General features: G+C 46.8%; 1 protein-coding gene across 1 annotated transcript in view; it reads right to left on the bottom strand.

Moving 5' to 3' along the window:
* AACS (acetoacetyl-CoA synthetase) overlaps positions 1-21,738 on the bottom strand; it is a 42,753-nt gene that overhangs the window by 9,234 nt on the left and 11,781 nt on the right. Inside the window, exons 6-16 of the mRNA XM_081339162.1 lie at positions 19,368-19,482; positions 17,831-17,912; positions 16,025-16,172; positions 14,928-15,008; positions 9,489-9,613; positions 8,512-8,576; positions 7,145-7,267; positions 4,255-4,368; positions 2,380-2,505; positions 1,744-1,813; positions 275-333 (exon numbers count right to left, since the gene is read on the bottom strand). Coding sequence (XP_081195288.1) covers positions 275-333; positions 1,744-1,813; positions 2,380-2,505; positions 4,255-4,368; positions 7,145-7,267; positions 8,512-8,576; positions 9,489-9,613; positions 14,928-15,008; positions 16,025-16,172; positions 17,831-17,912; positions 19,368-19,482 — 1,108 coding nt within the window. The remainder of the gene's footprint in view (positions 1-274; positions 334-1,743; positions 1,814-2,379; positions 2,506-4,254; positions 4,369-7,144; positions 7,268-8,511; positions 8,577-9,488; positions 9,614-14,927; positions 15,009-16,024; positions 16,173-17,830; positions 17,913-19,367; positions 19,483-21,738) is intronic.

Here is a 21,738-nt window from a genome sequence, read left to right as displayed (position 1 = left end):
CCTTGATCAGTTTCCATACGTTGCATCTTGTCCTGCCCTCTGGTGCTTTGGAGAATAATTTGATCGCCTCTTCTTTGTGGCAGCCCCTCAAATACTGGAAGACTGCTATCATGTCACCCTTACTCCTTCTATATTTTATTTGGAAAATTTATATTGCCGCCCACTCGCACATGGCGACGCAAGGCAGCTTACACGATATGCAAATAAATACATAAACCACCCTGTCTCCTGACCCTCAGAGGGCTGGCAGATACAGAAATCAAACTCCACTTACCAATGTTATAGATCTCCGAACTGCCAAACCTCACTCCGCTCGGATTCAACGTGCCGTCGCTGGGAAAAAGGGGCGAGCAGAAAAGAATCATTAAAGGATCGTCAAGGTTTCGCAAACTGGCAACACGGACGGCACCCCTCCTACTTCGCAAGAAGCCCCTTGGGTTAAATGTGCCCCCACCACAAGCCCCCAATCCTTAGGAAAAAGATTTAATCGCCTTCCCCCGAAATTGTTACAGGGAGTCCTCAACTCAGGTCATCCATTATTCTAATAAACAAAAAAATATCACCAACCAGAGTCACTGGATCACGGGACTCTGCAACCGGTCATAAATGTGAGCCACTCGCCAAGTGCCCAAAATGTGATCGTGTGACCAGGGGAGGTGACATTTTTATGATGGTCAGAAGTGCTTTCTGGCCCACAAAGCACCCTTTTGAGGTGCTTTAATGACCAAAAGGTCATTAAACCTGAGGACTGTCACCACCCTCAGACCTCAGGTTTACACAGGTTTCAGTCAGAAGCAAGCTCCTAGTTTGCAGAGGGATTTTAACAGCCTTCTCTAGATCTATTCAGACGGAAAATTCAAGTTTCACCACAAAAATGGAAAGCAAATGAAAGAAAGAGAAGGATCAATCAATCTCCTCCGGCCACACTACCCTGAATTGCAACTTAATACTTTTTTTTTCTCTCCAATCCCAAATTGCCAGGAATTGAACCTGGAACTTTCTGCGGGCCAAGAAGGAATCCTGTCTCCGCCCTATGACTGATCCCAGGTCCTTCATCCTTCCTTCAACCCACCGTCAGCCAGACTGGGATCCAGACAGAAGTTTATCGATCCAGATTGTCTTCGTGGACAATCAATTAAACATGAGCCAAAATTGTACGGCGGCAGCCAAAAAAGCCAATGCAATCCTAATTTGCATTAACAGAGGGATTCAATCAATACCACTCTATAAAGCCTTAGTAAGACCACCAGTTTTTGTCTCTACACTGTAAAAAAGATGTTGAGACTCTAGGAAAAAGTGCAGAGAAGAGCAACAAAGATGATTAAGGGACTGGAGGCTAAAACATACAAAGAACTACAGGAACTGGGCATGGCTAGTCCAGTCAAGAGAAGGGCCAGGGGAGACATGATAGCAATGCTCCAATATTTGAGGGGGTCTCACAGAGAGGAGGGGGTCAACCTATTTTTCAAAGCACCTGAAGGCCAGACAAGGAACAACGGATGGAAACTGATCAAGGAGAGATTCAACCTAGAAATTTCCTGACAGCGAGAACAACTTCAGAAGTGGTGGGAGCTTCATCACTGGAAGCTTTCAAGAAGACACTGGACTGCCATCTGCCAGAACTGGTGTAGGGTCTCCAGCTTGGGCGGGGGGTTGGACTAGGTGACCTACAAGGTCACTTCCAACTCTGGTTATTCTATTCTGTTCTGCTTTCCAATGGGTCACCTCTAGTGACAAACTCACCTGCGGCCCAGCATGATGATCCCACCCGTCTGAGGGTTAATTTTGCAGTAATCTCCGTGGGCCCAAACACCTGTCCAGGAAAAAAAACAACCCACAAGGTGGTCAACCAAATCTCCACAAAAACAATTTTTTAAGCACCACCAGGTCTTGCCGCCTTTTGAAGAATTGCACGCTCGGGTTGTGTGTGTCGGAAGAGACAAAAGAGGAGAGTTGTGTGGACAAGTTTGCTCTCCTCCGTGAGAATTCCCCAGCTTTGCCTTCCAGATGTTTGCAGCCGGCAACACCATCAGCCTCCGGAGCTGCCGACCTCTCTTTTTTTTTGCACTGCAAAACCAGCAGCTTGCTTCAGAAGCCGGAAAAGTGTAAGAGGGAAAGGAATGACCCCCCCCCCCCAAAAAAAAACCTCTCCTCTTTTGCTGGCAGAGCGGAACAAAATCAGAAAGTCAAATACAGACAAGGATCCAGATGCCGGTCCTATCAGATTGGCAATTCTCTAGGCAAATATTGGTCCTCCCAGCAATACTCGGTGTGTTCAAATATTAGTTTACTGTAACACTAGGAAGGCCAAAAAGCAAATACACACACATACACACGCCCGGTCTCAGCTTGAAGAGTGTGGATCTCTCACTTACGTACCTGGAAATCGGGAAAAATACGCCTTCCGGTATTTGCTTCCGTTTTCATCGTTCCAAAAATGTGTGGGTTGACAAGGGATAGGTTTGGTGCAAACCAGCTCGCCACTTTCTCCCCAAACAGGCTCCCCTGATTGAAGAATCAGATAAAAGGGTTATCCCGCCCCCCCAGTTTAAGTATTGCTTAACTCAAGGGTGTCAAACTCAATTTCACTGAGGGCCGCATCAGCATTGCGGTTGCCCTCAGGGGGCCGGGTGGGTGTGGCCAGGGTGGGCGTGGCCTACTGGGTGGGCGTGGCTAGAGTGCGTATGGCCTACTGGGTGGGCGTGGCTAGAGTGTGTATGGCCTACTGGGTGGGCGTGGCTAGAGTGTGTATGGCCTACTGGGTGGGCGTGGCTAGAGTGCGTATGGCCTACTGGTTGGGCATGGTCAGCTCTACATGGTTGGCATCAAGGGTGCCTATGGGGGCCTGGGCAGGAGTGGGACAGACCTGAGGGTCTCTGGGCCAGGGCCAAAGCAGCGGGGGCCGTTCCCTCACTGTTTCCAGGATGGTCACATGAAACCACTTCGCGGGCCGGATCCGGCCCCCGGGCCTTGTGTCTGACATGTCTGGCTTAACTGATTTTGTACTGCTCAGGTGACCCTAAGGACACAGGTCAACCTCTAAATGGCCCCAACGTCTCTCTAAAAGGATGCAAATGGACCAGCTGTCTGCAAGGAGTATCAATCCTTTTATTCCCCGCCATCCGGTTAGAGCTGAAGAAGCTTCTTGGAGGAGAAGCGAAACGTCTTCCAAGAAAAAAAACAACACAAGAATCTCCAGTTGCCTCCCGAAAAAAACACCTTTGGGACAACCACTCCCTTCTAGAACTGATGAAATGTCTGGGTCACAAAACGTCTGCAAGAAAACAGTCAAGAAGTGCTGATGGCCCTCAAACAGGTCCAGCTACTGTGGAAAAATCACCAAATACAGATTGGGTGAGACCTGGCTCAAAAAACAGCAACTGTGAGAGGGACCTTGGAGTCCTAGTGGACAATCGCTTGACTATGAGCCAGCAGCGTGCAGCAGCAGACAAAAAAGCTAATACAATCCTGGGTTGTATAAACAGAGGCATGGAATCAAGATCACGCGAAGTATTAGTACCACTTTACAAAACCCTAGTCAGGCCACACCTGGAATGCTGCAGCCAACTTTGGTCACCATACTATTAAAAAGATGTTGAGTTTGGAAAAAATTCAGAGAAGAGCAACTAAGATGATCAAAGGCCTGGAGACTAAAACATACGAAGAACAGCTGCAGGACTTGGGTCTGGCTAGTCTAAAGAAAAGAAGAAATAGGGGAGACATGATAGCAGTCTTCCAGTATCTGAGGGGCTGCCACAAAGAAGAGGGGGTCACGTTACTCTCCAAAGCACCAGAGGGAAGGATGAGAAATAATGGTTGGAAACTGATCAAGGAGAGAAGCAACCTGGAATTAAGGAGAAACTTCCTGACAGTGTGGGCAATCAACCACTGGAATAGCTTGCCTCCAGAAATCGTGGGCGCTCCATCAATGGAGGTTTTTAAGAAGAGACTAGACAATCCCCTGTCTGAGATGGTATTCTATTCTATTCTATTCTATTCTATTCTATTCTATTCTATTCTATTCTATTCTATTCTATTCCATTCCATTCCATTCCATTCCATTCCATTCTATTCCCATTCCATTCTATTCCCATTCCCATTCCCATTCCATCTCAGTAAAATAGACAGATCAATTCCTCATTTGAGTAATGATCCTTAGTTGTTCCTAACGATTTGTTCCACTTTCTCTGTTCTGACGTGAAGCAAAATATCATGGAGATGTCCAGGAAGGTGAGGTGGCTTTAACAGACCTACCTTGCTCATTCCACGCTTCTACTGCCATTGCAAGATTCCGCGCCTGGATCTCGCCTTTGTAAACCGGAATGGTCACGTTATGACCCATAAAACACGAAACTATATCGGTGCCTCCTACAATCAGAGAGACGGAGAAAATGTTGCCAGGACAGCTCCCCAAAAGGGTCAAAATTCCTACGTGCAATAAGCAAATCATGGAGGAAGCCTCTAGAAAAGTCTGTGTAAGTGATTCCAGGTGGCCCACGAGTCATAGCTAGCTTCTACACCTTGTGTCTAATGACATGTCCAGAGGAGAACGTTGAGCTGATTAGAAACCTCAACACTTAGACCAGGGGTCTTCAAACTGGCTGAGGAATTGTGGGAGTTGAATTCCATGAGTCATAAAAGGGCCGAGTTTGAAGACCCCTGACTTAGACCCAAGGTGGATTCAATGTTTACCAAGAACCTCATTAACAGCCAGAGGGGTGTGGAGACATCCAGATTTCAGTTTATCTTCAATCGTGGAAGTCCACTGGGTGACTTTGGGCCACCTCCTCTCTCTCAGACAAGAACCAGTGTGGGATCATGAGCTGTCCTGGCTAGGATGAGACCCTGGTTCCCTACAAAGTGATCTTGGGCCAGTCACTATCACCCGACATTGGAAGGGTCTCCAATAACTTGAATTCCAGTAGCATGCTGCTACTGAATTGAGCCATGGATTAATGAATTATCCTAGCCACCTAAGCTTGCCCCAAAAGTGAAGCATCAACTAACCACATTCAGATGTTGCACTGGTCTCTCCAGAGGCATCTTTGAGTCCGTCACTCACTCCCAGCCTGACCTACTTCAGAAGTTTGTGGGTCAAAATTAAAGGGAGACTATCAGTCTCATCTGATAAAGAACACAACCAAGTGTCAACTTTGAATGAGAACGGCTGTGGCCATTTTCCTTTCTCATTTTTAGCTGACACACTCAGCAAAGAGGGAAGGGGGTTGCGGGTGTTTGGCTAGCCAAAACAAACTTTCTCACGGGCTTTCTCTGTGAGAACCAAGGTCATCCTCTGCTCCCGGGACTGCGGGCTGGGCGTGCCAAGAAAAGCCCGCCAACAAGCTGTATGGAGAAACGTAGTTGTTTGCATAGACTTGGGGGCGGGATTTTCTAACTTTGCATTGGGGAATTGTTATGTATCTCTTCAGTCGTGGTTTAAATTTGGAAGTACCGATGCATTGTACGAATAAACATGTTCTGATGGATACTTGGGGGAAAAAATTGGGTTAGAAATGTAAAATTTACGCAAGCACAAAACCTGAGAGAGAATTTTTACAAGATGTTTTATAGATGGCATTTAGATCCTAAAAAGTTAGCATGTATGTATCCAAATCAACCACCTAAGTGTTGGAGATGTGGTAGTGAAGAGGCAACTTATTATCATATATGGTGGACATGTAAAAATGTTAAAGCCTTCTGGATAAAAATATGGTGGATTTTTCAGAAAGTTTTTAAGAAAAAAATAAGATTTACTCCGCAGCTATTCTTATTGGGGATTATTTCGGATTGTACTGTTATAGAAACTAAATTAATGTTACACTTAATAACGGCAGCCAGACCTTTGGTGGCGCAACATTGGAAGAAAGAAGATTGACCTACAATAGAACAATGGATACTTAAAAGTAATGGACATAGCTGAAATGGCAAAAGTTTCAGCATATTTGAAAGAACAGTCACAAGAAAAATATATTTTGGAATGGAAAAGATGGATTGATTATATTCAGAACAAATATGGGACTAAAAAGTTTCAAATAGCATATGAATAATTTTTACAATTATAGAAGTGTTATTTATAATTACTTTAGTTTTGTTATAAGGGAGTTAAAGGGTGGAAGGTTTGTTAACGTTGTAATAGATATTTTTATTTATTTATTTATTTAATTTTATTTATATACCGCCCTTCTCCCGAAGGACTCATTTATTTATTTATTTATTTATTGATGGGATTTATATCCCGCCCTATCTCCCGAAGGACTCAGGGCGGCTAACAACAAAACATATAATAAGTACAGAAATCAAGATAAAAATAAAATTAAAAACATCTGTGCAATAAATTAAAATTAAAAAATAAAAAATAAATTAAAAATTCTAAATATAATTAATTAAAATGCCTGTCAGTCCAGGTCAGCCTGGTGGAAAAAGGAGAGTTTTGAGGCCGTGGCGAAAGGATTGGAGATTTTGGGCCATCCGAAGCTCAAGGGGGAGCTGGTTCCACAGGGCTGGCGCTCCCACAGAGAAGGCCCTTCCCCTGGGGGTCGCCAGCCGACATTGTCTAGCCGACGGTCCCCTGAGGAGGCCTTCTCTGTGTGAGCGTACTGGACGATGGGAATTCGTTCCCGGCAGCAGATGGTCCTGCAAGTATCCCGGACCTAAGCCATGTAGGGCTTTAAAGGTAAGTACCAGCACCTTAAATCTCACCCGGAGGGCAACTGGTAGCCAATGCAGCTCACGCAGGAGGGGTGTAATATGGGAGTATCGGGGTGCTCCCATCAATACCCGTGCAGCTGCACTCTGCACCAGCTGAAGCATATGTTTGCATAAGATTGCTATATGTAATACCCTGTATTCTGCTTTGGGAAGTCCGGGGGGGGGGGGGGGTGGGAGGGAAGGGGGGAGGGTTGATGGGGAGTGGGGGGTTATTATTAAACATTTTGTAAAAGTTTTCAATAAAAAAAAGAATAAACATGTTCTTTCAGGAATTAGCAAGCCTCGGAGTCCTGCTTTATTTGTCTTTGTCTGTCGGAGCAATGACACTGAGCTAATTTGGGTAAATTCAAAGCAGGCTAGATGGCCCGGAGAGAATGACCTTGTCCTTCTCACTTGTATTTGCACAAGTCTCTCAGTTAAAAGCTTTTTGGGGTACCTGAAATGGAGCCCAGGAGAACACTGCTCTTGATGTGCTGGTAGACGTACTCGTAACTTTGACTTTTGAGGGGAGACCCAGTTGACAAGATGGTGTGGAGGGTCTGAAGGTTGTGGGTTTCACCTTGAGAAGAAGACATCACAGATGTAAATCCTGGTCCACCCTCCCTCCATTTCAACAGTGTTGTGAGGCTTCAAGAGCAGCACATTTTCACAAGACTGGAGAGTCACTTGTCTGAGATGGTATAGGTTCTCCTGCTTGAGCGGGGGGGGGAGGGGGCTGGACTAGAAGACCTCCAAGGTCCCTTCCAGCTCTATTCTATTCTATTCTATTCTATTCTATTCTATTCTATTCTATTCTATTCTATTCTATTCTATTCTATTCTATTCTATTCTATTCTATTCTATTCTATTCTATTCTCACTTGTGATCTGGGGCTGATCTGGGACTTCCAAGCAAAAGTCAAGGAGGACTCCAGATTTAACCAGGTGAAGTAGAATCAACAGCCATGGGGAAATTCTAAATGCAGATCAGTAGACTGAAGGAACATGAGATGTTTCTTGCCCAAAACATTTCAAAAGAAGCTCAGGTGGTGCCCACTTTACTCAAAATGTTCCACCACTTCTTCAGCAGTTCCACGAGTGTTTCAATCGATATCTTACAAGAAGATGGTGGGAACCGCACCACGACATTCCACCATCTCAAGTCCAGTCAACCCACTTCAAGCTTCAAACCACGTCAAAGCCCGTACTCATGTTTGAGTATATGTCTCAGAATCTTGAGCTTTGCTGACTGGTTTTCTACTTATTCAGGTAAGATCCTGGCTTGTGATAAGGTAGCAACTCTTTGGAAATATTATGGGATGGAATGAGAGAAACAAGAAAGGAGTGACCCAGTTCAGTCACTTTGGCCATAACATGGTGGTTAGGTAAAGGTAAAGGTTCCCCCGCACATACGTGCTAGTCGTTTCCGACTCTAGGGACCGAAGAGCCAGCGCTTGTCCGAGGACGTCTCCGTGGTCATGTGGCCGGCATGACTAGACGCCAAAGGCACACGGAACGCTGTTACCTTCCCACCGGAGTGGTCCCTATTTTTCTACTTGCGTTTTTATGTGCTTTCGAACTGCTAGGTTGGCAGAAGCTGGGACGAGTAACAGGCGCTCACTCTGTTACGCGGCACTCGGGATTCGACCCGCCAAACTGCCGACCATCTGATCGACAAGCTCAGCATCCTAACCCACTGAGCCACTGCATCCCTAACATGGTGGTTACCTGGGTGCTTACGGACCATGTGTGAATTAAACCAAACCATGGTTGAACAAACCAGTTTTGTGTGATGCAAAACCCCAATATAATACTTAATACTTACGTGGCTTCAGATTCTTCTCTTCCAGCACTGCCAGCCACTTGGCACCAGTCCCAAGGATGGTAATTCTATGGCCAGAGAAGAACAATCCTTGTTTATGGTTTATAATCTCAGACATGAGTTTTTCGAGCAATCTCAGGAAATTAATTTCTTCTGCAAGTGAAGGATTTGCAGAGGGAAACATTACACAAAAACATGGCCTGGTTTTATCCCAGCAAGGTATCCCACCATTTCAGATGGTCCTCCCAAGCTCCCAGTTAACTTTTTCCCCAACATCTACACGCTATACGGAGAATTCCTCTTGACAAAAAGTAGCTTCTTGCCCGGGGGCTGGGCCGTGGATCTAAAGCAGGGCACTTGAGCATCATATAGAAAAACCTTGATCAATTTGCAGCAAATCAAGGAAGGTTCACCTCCATCAAAAAGCAAGTCTGATTCTGCTTCTCAAAGCTACTTCTCAAAACTGCAAATTCAGTTGAGCATGGGTAGGTAAAGGTAAAGGTTCCCGCGCACATGCGTGCTAGTCGTTTCCGACTCTAGGGGCCGGTGCTCATCTCAGTTTCAAAGCCGAAGAGCCAGCGCTTGTCCGAGGACATCTCCGTGGTCATGTGGCCGGCATGACTAGACGCCAAAGGCGCACGGAACGCTGTTAACTTCCCACCGTAGTGGTCCCTATTTTTCTAATTGCATTTTTACGTGCTTTCGAACTGCTAGGTTGGCAGAAGCTGGGACGAGTAACAGGCACTCACTCTGCTACGCGGCAGTCGGGATTCGACCCGCCAAACTGCTGACCTTCTGATCGACAGGCTCAGCATCCTAGCCCACTGAGCCACCGCGTCCCTGAGCATGGGACCTTCTCCTAATTTTCTGGGAGGTCTCCCCTGTCTTTTTCTCAACAACCTTGAGAGGCCAAAACCTCTGAAAACACACCAGGGTCCATCTGAAGATGCTTAGCCCGTCTGGGCTGATGGTTGACGTACCCTACTCGATCCACCAAGTCCCACAAGACGTTGGGAGAAGGAACCAGGGGGGAGCCGTCGTACAGGACCACCGAGGCCCCCACTGCGAGGGCAGACACCAGCCAATTCCACATCATCCAGCCCGTCTAGGAAGAAAAGAGGACAATTGACTTCTTCCAGCTTATGCAGATCAGCTTGTCAGAAGGTTGCAAAAGGGGATCACATGACCCTGGGACACGGCCACCGTCATAAACATGGTCGCATGACCTGGGGACACGGTGTCATAAGTATGATCACACGACCCTGGGACACAACAACACTCATAAATATGGTCACATGACCCTGGGACACGGCCACCGTCATAAACATGGTCGCATGACCTGGGGACACTGTGTCATATGTATGATCACACGAACCTGGGACACAACAACCATCATAAATATGGTCACATGACCCTGGGACACGGCAACCGTCATAAACATGGTCGCATGACCTGGGGACACTGTGTCATATGTATGATCACACGACCCTGGGACACACAACCATCATAAATATGGTCACATGACCCTGGGACACGGCAACTGTATGATTGCATGACCCTGGGACACGGCAACCATCATAAACATGGTCGCATGACCTGGGAGACATGGTATCATAAGTATCATCACATGACCCTGGGACACAACAACCATCATAAATATGGTCACATGACCTTGGGACACGGCAACCATCATAAGTATGATTACATGACCCTGGGACACGACAACCGTCATAAGTATGATCACATGACCTGGGACACTGCAAGCGGCATAAATATGATCACATGATCCTGGGACAAGGCAACCGTCATAAACATGAGTCAGCTGCCAAGTGTCCAAATGTAGATTATGTAGAAAAAGCTGTTGCTTTTTCGTCTGTTTTTAGACCTGCAAAGACACATTTTTGCACATTTCCTAGACACCCCATGCACTGTTAGCCAAGCGCAACCTACGACTCATGTGCCAAGCATGATGTAATTTCCCAAGTCTCGTGCAAAGCAGTGCCCCCTCCCGCTCCCAGGCACAAGAAACTCCCCCCCCCTCCGTCTAGGTCTAGGACAATGATGGCGAACCTTTTAGAGACCGAGTGCCCAAAGCACAACCCAAAACCCACTTATTTATCACAAAGTGACAGGGCCGCATCAGCACTGTGGTGCCCTCAGGGGGGGCATGGGGGCGTAGCCCACTGGGTGGGCATTTTTATTTATTTTTTTAATCCCATTTATATCCCGCCCTTCTCCGAAGACTCAGGGTGGCTTACAATTTAAGCACAAACCAATGTGCTTAGCAATAGCCTTCATTCTATGTATATGCCTGCTTATTAGGGCTTTCGCCCCCCCCCCAAGCGGCATTATTACAAAGTCAGCTTAATTGCCCCCAACAATCTGGGTCCTCATTTTACCGACCTCGGAAGGATGGAAGGCTGAGTCAACCTTGAGCCTGGTGGGACTCGAACCTGCACTAATTGCAGGCAGCTGGTGTTAGTTAAGGAGGCATTAGCCCACTGCTCCACCAAGGCTCTTGGGCATGGCTGCCGTTGTCACGGCACCGGGTGGGTGTGGCTGGGGTGGGCATGGCCACCTCGACGTTGCTCATGGGGGGGGGATGCCTGTGGGGGCCGGGCAGGGTTGGGGGAGATCCAGGGGGGTCTCTGGCGGATGGGGAGGTGGTCAGGAGGCCCAGCATAAATGGGAGCGAGGCACACAGTCCTAGCTGGGACTGGGGGACCACGGCACCGATGGGGATCCGGCTTTCTCTGCTCGGGGTGGCCTTTGGCTTGCTGGGTGTGGGCGTCCTCTGCCACCTCTACTTGAGCTTGCTAGCTGGTCATTTTGGCTCCTTTGTGTTGGGTGGGGCTGCCGCTCCAGGTAGTGGCGGCCTAATGGACCTGCGCAAGCTGCTGGCAGCGACGGCGCGTGTGCCCAGAGAGTGGGCTCTGAGTGCCGCCTCTGCCACACATGCCATAGGTGTGCCACCACTGCTCTAGGAAGCTCCCATGCTATTATACACACATGCGGACGATCTGAGAAGCTTAGGGGTTAAAAATGTACTCAAAAATGCGGATCAGGGGAGACAATCGTACAGGTAGTCCTGGACAACTGAGCCAAAAGATTTTTGCTGCTAAGCAACACAGATGTTAAGTGCGGTTTTGCTGCATTGTCCCTTTCTTGCCACAGTTGCTAAAGGAACCATTACAGTTGGTAAATTAGTAGCAAAGGTTGTTAAGCGAATCTGGCTTCCCCATTGACTTTGCTTCTCAGAAGGTCACAAAAGGGGGACGGCGTCACCCCGAGACACTGCAACCGTCGTAAGTACATGTCAGTTGCCAAGCCTCCAAACTCTGATCACGTGACCCCGGGGACGCTGCAAGTGTAAAAACGCTCGTAAGTTCACCTTTTTCATACTGTCGTAACTCTGAACAATCACTATGTGAATAGTTGTGAATTGCAGACCACCGGTGCTTTTTTAAGGTATCCACGTACAGTTACAACCATTCATTTAGTGGCCATCTGAAATTACAAGGCTGCTGAAAAAAGTGATTCACAGCCGGCCCTCGCACTTACAATTAAAATGTCCCTGCAGTCACATGACCAAAACTCAGGCATTTGGCAACCATCACATATTTATGACTCTCGCAACATCCAAGGGTCCCATGGTCACCGTTCATGAGCCAGCAGAGTGCAGCAGCAGCCAAAAAAGCTAATACAATCCTGGGTTGTATAAACAGAGGCACAAAATCAAGATCACGCGAAGTATTAGTACCGCTTTATAAAACCCTACATAGGAATGCGGTGGCTCAGAGGGTTAGGACGCTGAGCTTGTCGATCAGAAGGTCGGCAGTTTGGCGGGTCGAATCCCGAGTGCCGCGTAACAGAGTGAGCGCCTGTTACTCTTCCCAGCTTCTGCCAACCTAACAGTTCAAAAGCACGTAAAAATGCAAGTAGAAAAATAGGGACCACTCCGGTGGGAAGGTAACAGCCTTCCGTGAGCCTTTGGCGTCTAGTCATGCCGGCCACAGGACCACGGAGACGTCCTCGGACAAACACTGGCTCTTCGGCTTTGAAACGGAGATGAACACCGGCCCCTAGAGTCAGAAACGACTAGTACCCATGTGCGTGGGAACCTTTACCTTTACCTTATAAAACCCTAGTAAGACCACACCTTGAATACTGCAGCCAATTTTGGTCACCATATCGCAAAAATTATGTTGAGAGTTTGGAAAAAGTTCAGAGAAGAGCAACTAAGATGATTAAAGGCCTGGAGACTAAAACATATAAAGAACGGCTACAGGACTTGGATTTGGGTAGTCTAAAGAAAAGAAGAAATAGGGGTGACATGATAGCCATCTTCCAGTATCTGAGGGGCTGCCACAAGGCAGAGGGGGGCATGTTGTTCACCAAAGCACCAGAGGGAAGGACAAGAAACAATGGTTGAAAACTTATCAAAGAGAGAAGCAACCTGGAATTAAGGAGAAACTTCCTGACAATGAGGACAATTAACCAGTGGAACAGCTTGCCACCAGAAATCATGGGCGCTCCATCATTGAAGTTTTTTAAGAAGAGACTGGACAGTCACTTGTCTGAAATGTTATAGGTTCTCCTGCTTGAGTATGGGGCTGGACTAGAAGACCTCCAAGGTCCCTTCCAGCTCTACTCTACTCTACTCTACCTATTCTATTCCCAGAGGACTACCAACAAAGTCAAGAGGAGAAACAGGATTTCCTTAACGACTGTGTGACTCACTTAATGACTGTAGCAAAAAAAAAAGATCATACAATCAGGCACAACTCACATAATGAACACCCTGCTTAGTGTCAGACATTCCAGTCCCGATTGTGATTTGTCGGTATCTGCATCCTGTATAATACTCACTTTTCAGACCATCCATGGATAAACAAAGTCTGCAATTTTAAACCAAAATACCGCGAAGCTTCTGCCACCTGCAGTTAAGCCAATTGTGAAAATGAAAAGATGCAAAAATTTTCAAGAGCGGGCTTATCCACAGATGGGCTTATCCGCAAGCATATGCAGTAATTGATTTTAATCTGCATTTAATCTTGGGCTAAGCTAACCGGGTCTCCTCGGAGGACGAGGCAGCTTTTCTCGAAGAGGGGGAACACGCAAAGGCAGCACATCCGGGCGCCTCAAAAGGATGTTCGAAGACTTTCAACCATTTAACCTTTGCTTTTATGGAAAGAAAAAGTCAACATAACAACATTGATAGACGATGCAAAAGAGACAATCAGCCAGGCCAAAAAGGAACAAAAAAAACCCCCAGCACCTCTCCACCAGCCATAAGCACCCAGATCAGCATAGATTAACTCCAAGGTCACCTTCAGACAAGCAATGAAGCAAGCAATTATATCCCACAATCAGGAAACTGCCAAAAAGCCATTAGTAAACAGCCCAACCAAAGAATCCCTGAGACCACCACCCGCCCACCCAGACAGGCAAGACCCCAGAATATAAACCGGCAGCAAACAACACTTCTTACTAGCACTGATGATGTTACCTAGTTGGCTAATGAAATGTCTAGAAGAAAGCCACCAAACTCAAGAGAGCATCAAGGACCCCACAGCCCTCCTCCTCTTGCTGCAATCCCACTCCCATCTAGCACTGATGACATTACCTAGCTGGGTAATAAAAGGTGTGCAAGAAAACAAGCAAGCTCAGAGAGTACCCAGGACCCCACAGTTAGTCCTTCCTTCCTTCCTTCCTTCCTTCCTTTCCTCCCTCCCTCCCTAAATTCAATCCCTTCTAGCACTGATGATGTTACCTAGCTGGGTAAGGAAACATCTGCAAGAAGCCAGCAAGCTCAGAGAGCACCAAGGACCACCACAGTCCTTCCTTCCTTCCTTCCTTCCTTCCTTCCTTCCTTCCTTCCTTCCTTCCTTCCTTCCTTCCTTCCTTCCTTCCCTCCCTCCCTCCCTCCCTCCCTCCCTCCCTCCCTCCATAAATTCCACTTCCTTCTAGCACTGATGACTTTACCTAGTTGGGAAATGAAACGTCTGCAAGAAAACAACCAGGCTCAGAGAGCGCCAAGGACCACCACAGTTCGTCCGTCCGTCCGTCCGTCCGTCCTTCCTTCCTTCCTTCCTCCCTCCCTCCCTCCCTCCCTCCCTTTATTCCAACGTTCCTTCCTTCCATCCTTCTTATTCAAGGGCATCTCAAGATTATAGAAGTTGTTAGACTTCCTTCCTTCCTTCCTTCCTTCCTTCCTTCCTTCCTTCCTTCCTTCCTTCCTTCCTCCCTCCCTCCCTCCCTCCCACCCTCAATTCCACTTCCTTCTAGCACTGATGACTTTACCTAGTTGGGAAATGAAACGTCTGCAAGAAAACAACCAGGCTCAGAGAGCACCGAGGATCCCTCATGCCAACCCCGAGCTACACATATTCTCCTTTATTAAAGAAAAAGTCACTTGCCGTGGTATAGTATATGATGACATCATTACTGCTCATGTTCCCGTGAAGGATATGTTCCTTCAGGTGCTGAATCAAAGTCCCCTATAGGGATATATACATATAAAAAAAATAAGAGAGAAGAGAGTTTAAATTGCATCAGAAAGATAAAATGAAATTTTAGTTTAATTTAAATCTGAATTAGCAAAACAGAGTCAAGCACTCAAATAACTTGTTTGCACGCCAAAGAGTTCACAATGATTCTGGAGCATTAAACTGCAAATCCTGCAACAGCCACACAATGGTTCACTTACGAATATGTACAGAGAAATCAAATCAATCCATTTGAGGTTTCAATCCAGGGCAAACCACTTATTTTATTTGTATCCCATCTTCATTATTTTTAGAAATAACTTGAGGCAGGCGAACATATCCCATACAACTTCCTATTTCCCACACACAACAACGAACTGGTGATTGGCCCAATGCCACCCAGCGGGCTTTTATGGCTGAGGCAGGACTAGAACTCACCGCCTCCTGATGATTAGCCCAAAGCCACCCAAATGGCTTTCATGGCTGAGGTAGGACTAGAATTCACTGTCTCCCAGTGATTGGCCCAAAGTCACCCAGCTGGTTTACATGCCAAAGGTGGAACTAGAACTCACCCTCTCCTGGTGATTAGTTCAAGGTCCCCCAGCTGGCTTTAATAACTAAGGCAGGACCAGAACTCACCATCTCCCGGTGATTGGCCCAAAGTCACCCAGCTGCTTTACATGCCAAAGGTGGAACTAGAACTCACCCTCTCCCAGTGATTGGCCCAAAGTCACCCAGCTAGCTTCCATGACTAAAGCTGGATTAGAACTCACCCTCTCCCGGTTATTGGCCCAAAGTCACCCAGTTGGCTTCCATTCCTATGGCAGAACTAGAACTCACCATTTCACGAACCTATTTTAAAATATTATTTTAAACTTGACATACAATTATTTGAATTTCTTAAATCTTACAAAAGTGACCACGCGTCCTGATCACGGGTGTATTACGCTAACATGTGTTTTCTCCCATACGACTAATATCTGTGCATTCCATGCCGGATGCAAAATCACTTTAAAAGGGAGACCCACCCCTGCAGAATGCACCATGCATTTTGGGGCGCCCGTCGTGCCTGAAGAGTACATGATAAAAAGCGGGTGGCTGAAGGGAAGCTGCTCAAACTCCAGCTGCGGCGCCTGGTCTCCTTGGCTCGTTCCGAGAAAATCTTCTAAAAACACGCTGAGTGAAAAAGGAAGGAAAAAAGGTAAAAAAAAAAATCATTTCTGTATTATTAAGATTTTTTTTTTGTCAATGCTGCATTGACATGTTTTTGCACTGACAATATAAGAGGCAGCCTTTTGCTTTAACTGTTGGGTTTTGAATCACTAAAACACGGGAGAAATGCAACCCGGATGTTTTGACAAGATAAGGGAGCCGCTTCAGAAGGGAAGTGAAACTTTGTGTGTTGAATTAATTGGTAAATGTGATTCATGACGTGTAAATAAGGGAGGGAAATTCTGTGTGATGTGGGGGTCAAGGGGAGGAGAATTCAGATTCTGGCATCCATCCATGAGTGCCGATGCTTCGTTTCATTATTATAGATAGACCTCTTAGATAAAACAATGCCTGAATGTTGTTTGAACTCTCTCATTAATCGGAACCATGACATTTTTTCTATGCAACCATCAGCACTGCAAAGCAGGATCAACCTCGGGAACTAGAGACACCCAAGTTAATACAGGTAAGTCCTTCACTTAGGACCACAATTGTACTCAAAATGTACGTTGCTAAGTGAGAAATTTGTTTAGTGAGCTCTGCCCCATTTTACGACTTATCTTGCCATCATTCTGAAGTATTTATTATTTATTTATTTATTGATTGATGGGATTTATATCCCGCCCTATCTCCCGAAGGACTCAGGGCGGCTAACAACAAAACATATAATAAGTACAGAAATCAAGATAAAAATAAAATTGAAATCATCTGCGTAATAAATTAAAATTAAAGATTAAAAATAAATTAAAAATTCTAAATATAATTAATTGAAATGCCTGTCAGTCTAGGTCAGCCTGGTGGAACAGGAGTGTTTTGAGGCCGCGGCGAAAGGATTGGAGGTTTTGGGCCATCCGAAGCTCAGGGGGGAGCTGATTCCATAGGGCTGGTGCTCCCACAGAGAAGGCCCTCCCCCTGAAGTGAATCACTGCAGTTGATAAATTAGTAACCTGGTTGTGAAGTCAATCTGGCTCCCCCCCCCTTGACTTTGGTTGCCAGGAGGTCGCAAAAGGGGATGAGGTGACCCCCTCCCGGGACACGGCAACCGTCATGAGTCGGTTGCCTAGCGTCTGAATGTAAATAACGTGACCACGGAGATGCTACAATGGATGTGTGAAAAACAGTCATTAATCACTTTTTTCCAGTGTCGTCGTAACTTCAAAAGCTCGCTAAATGAACTGTTTTATGTTGAGGACTGCCTGTCCGTTCATTTAGTGACTGTTCAAAATTACAACGGCACTGGGAAAAGTGACTTTCAGACTGGTCCTCACCCTTACAACCATCACAGCATCTCCGGCCATGGGATCAAAATTTGGGCGCCTGTATTTAGGGCAGATGCAGTGAGTGTCCTGGGGTCACGTGATCTCCACTGGTGACCTTCCCTGCTGGCTTCCGACAAGGGGGAAGGTCAATGGTGGAAGCCAGATCCCCTTAATGACCATGGTAAAAAAACCGTTTTAAAATTGGGGGCGATTCATTTAACAACTGCCGATGGAGACAGTGGTCCCAATCGTGGTGGTAAGTCAAGGACTGCCTGTACTTTTGTGATAAGGTTATAGGAAGAGAGTCTTGCTAATCTGAAGGTGCCTCAGCCAATTCCCATCATGTCCTTCAAAGCTTTATACCTGTTTGGGATTCTGGAAATATCTATGGATTCTCTTGAAGATACGTAGGGGATCACAACCACTTTTTTCAGATCCGGAAGCCCTAAAAGCAAAAAGAGGGCCAGAAATGCAAAGATGATCAAATAGCAATAGCACTTAGACTTATATACCACTTCACAGTGCTTTACAGCCCTCTCTAAGCGGTTTACAGAGTCAGCCTATGCCCCGCCCCCAACAATCTGGGTCCTCCTTTTACCAACCTCGGAAGGATGGAAGGCTGAGTCAACCTTGAGCTGGTGAGAATCGAACTGCAGGCAGTGGGCAGTTAGTGTGTAATGTCACTGTGCACCATGGAAGGAAGGAAGGAAGGAAGGAAGGAAGGAAGGAAGGAAGGAAGGAAGGAAGGAAGGAAGGAAGGAAGGAAGGAAGGAAGGAAGGGAGGGAGGGAGGGAGGGAGGGAGGGAGGGAGGGAGGGAGGGAGGGAAAAGAGATGGGAGGGAAGGAGGGGAGAGAAAGGGAGGGAGGGACATAAGGAAGGGATGTGAGGGAACAAGGAAGGAAGGAAGAAAGGAAGGAAGGAAGGAAGGAAGGAAGGAAGGAAGGAAGGAAGGAAGGAAGGAAGGAAGGAAGGAAGGACGGGAGGGAGGGAGGGAGGGAGGGAGGGAGGGAGGGAAAAGAGATGGGAGGGAAGGAGGGGAGAGAAAGGGAGGGAGGGACATAAGGAAGGGATGTGAGGGAACAAGGAAGGAAGGAAGAAAGGAAGGAAGGAAGGAAGGAAGGAAGGAAGGAAGGAAGGAAGGAAGGAAGGAAGGACGGGCTATGGAGCACTTGATGCTCTCTGAGCTTGCTTTCTTGCAGACGTTTCATTACCCAACTAGGTAACATCATCAGGGTTAGAAGGGAGGGAGAGGGAGGGAGGGAGGGAGGGAGGGAGGAAGGAAGGAAGGAAGGAAGGAAGGAAGGAAGGAAGGAAGGAAGGAAGGAAGGAAGGAAGGAAGGGGAAAGAGATGGGAGGGAAGGAGGGGAGAGAAAGGGAGGGAGGGACATAAGGAAGGGATGTGAGGGAACAAGGAAGAAGGAAGGAAGGAAGGAAGGAAGGAAGGAAGGAAGGAAGGAAGGAAGGAAGGAAGGAAGGAAGGAAGGAAGAAGGAAGGAAGGAAGGAAAGGGAGAGAAGAAAAGGAAGAGGAGGGAAGGAGGGAGGGAGGAGGAAGGGGGAGGAAGAAGGGGAAAAAAGGGAGGGAGGAAGGAATCGCACTAGCAATAACCCTTACACTTATATACCGCTTCACAGTGTTTTACAGCCCTCTCTAAGCAATTTACAGAACCAGCCTGTTGCCCCCCAACAATCTGGGTCCTCATTTTACCGGCCTTGTAAGGATGGAAGGCTGAGACAACCTTGAGCCGGTTAGGATCGAACTGCCGGCAGCCGGCAGAATTAGCCTGCAGGACTGCCTTCCATCCACTGCACCACCAGAGCTCTTTAGGGCGCATTCCTCATGTTGCATTCAGACAGGAGGGAGAGGAATCCTATTCAAGCATGAAAAGCGACTGGTTCACCTTTGACCACCCTGTGCAGCTTGTCCAGGTGATTGTGCTGTTTCCCGTTGTAGATGACGGCTTCGACAGAGAAGATTAACTTGGGTTGAATTTGGGAGAACCGATCCAGGACACCCTGCGGGCAGATGGTTAGAGGGAAGCAGGCCTTAGCAGAGAATTCAACAAACATGGATGGAAGGGTTGGCTTTTAGTTACAAGCGGTCCTCAACTTACTACCGTTCATTTAGTGACCGAAGTTACAACAGCACGGAAAAAAAGCAACTGACGACCATTGTTCACACTTACGACCTTTGTAGAATCCTCAGCGTCTTGGCAACTGCTTCATACTTATGACCACTGCTGTGTCCCAAGGTCATGTGATCAACTTCCGACCAGCAAACCCGGCGGGGAAGCCGTGATTCACTTAACGACCGGGTTACCAAGTCATTGGCTGCGGTGATTCACTTCACAAAGGTGGCAAGAAAGCTCATAAGATGGGGCAAAATGCGCTTAAACAAATGTCTCCCTTCGTGACAAAAACCTGGGGGCCCCCACTGTGGTCGTTAAGTCAAGGACTACCTGTGTTTATTGAATTTTTTTTAGAGCATTTGCCATCTCAGCAAATGATTCTGTGCAGCTCGCAATTTTCTCCAGGTTGTCCTAGCTCAGGTGGACCATAACATCCCTAGCCAACCCCTTCCGTGCAGAAGAGATCTGAGACTCAGGTCCAAGACAAAGGCAATTTACTAGAATAGAATAGAGCTGGGAGGGACCTTGGAGGTCTTCTAGTCCAACCTTTTGCTCAAGCAGGAGAACCTACACCATCTCAGACAAGTGACTGTCTAACCTATTCTTAAAAACCTCCAGTGATGGAGCGCCCACAACATCTGAAGGCAAAACTGTTCCACTGGTTGATTGTCCTCACTGTCAAGAAGTTTCTCCTTAATTCACTCCTTGATCAGTTTCTATCCGTTGCTTCTTGTCCTGCCCTCTGGTGTTTTGGAGAATAACGTGGCCCCCTCTTCTTTGTGGCAGCCCCCCAAATACTGGAATATTGCAATCATGTCTCCCCTATTTCTTCTCTTCTTTAGACTGGCCAAACCCAAGTCCTGCAGCCGTTCTTCGTATGTTTTAGTCTCCAGGCCTTGGATCATCTTAGTTGCTCTTCTCTGAATTTTTTCCAAACTCTCAACTTCTTTTTTGTGACATGGTGACCAAAATTGTATTCCCGGTGTGATCTCACTAGGGTTTTATAAAGTTTGTGTGATCTTGATTCTATGCCTCTGTTTATGCAACCCAGGATTATATTAGCTTTTTTGGCTGCTGCTGCACACTGCTGGCTCATGGTTAAATGATCGTCCACTAGGACTCCAAGGTCCCTCTCACAAATTACAGTTTTTGAGCCAAGTCTCACCTAGTGTGTACTTGTACCTTTGATGTAATTCCTCCTTGCATCCAGAGATGGAGATTTAGTTTACTCAGACAAGCCAGGACCTGTAGTAGGGACACACTGTCCTAGTCAGGCCCCCACGCACAATGGGTCTTCTGTCCAGCTTGTTCCACCATTCAAGGAACTAGATGTCCACCCTCCAAACATCTCCAGCGGACAGAAGACCAGCCATGTTACAGCTACTTATTTTCATGTTGCAAGTTTGCTTCCAGCTCAGCCCATGAATGACTTTTAAAATTAAATTCAGCTGAGATCTTAATTGCAGGTCGGGTGGCCTAAATTACATACACACACACATAGAGAGACTTTAAAATTACATTCGACTGAGATCTTAATTGCCTGTCCAATGCCCTAAATTGCACTTACACACACACACACACACACACACACACACATTTATATGAACTGTGACTATAAGCATCAGATCCATTCCGCCCCCCCCAAAAGCCCGGTCTTTGGATAAAAAACGGGAGCTTGACTACCCTCTTCTGGTGATGCAATAAAAAAGTCAAATCTGAAGTCAACAGGTTGTCCTCGATTTAGGACAATACAGAACTTCCACTGCTAAGCAATGTGGTCATTAAACTAGCCAGACCCGATTTTACAACTTTGGCCATAGTCATTAAGCAAATCTAGTTTTTCCCATTGATTTTGCTTGCCAGAAGCTGGCTGGGAAGATCACAAATGACAATCGCGTGAGACACACCCTGGACACTGCAACTGTCATAAATGCCGGCCAGTTTCCAAGTGTCCAAATTTTGATCACATGATACGAAGTTGTATAAGTTCCTTTCTTCAAAATAACAGAATAACAGAGTTGGAAGGGACCTTGTAGGTCATCTAGTCCAACCCCCCGCCCAAGCAGGAGACCCTACACCATTTCTGACAGATGGCTGTCCAGTCTCTTCTTGAAAGCTTCCAGTGATGAAGCTCCCACAACCT

This window comes from Vipera berus (genome assembly GCF_964194415.1).
Source record: "Vipera berus genome assembly, chromosome: 14".
NCBI classification, from domain to species: domain Eukaryota; kingdom Metazoa; phylum Chordata; class Lepidosauria; order Squamata; family Viperidae; genus Vipera; species Vipera berus.
This window is presented reverse-complemented; position numbering and strand designations above follow the sequence as displayed.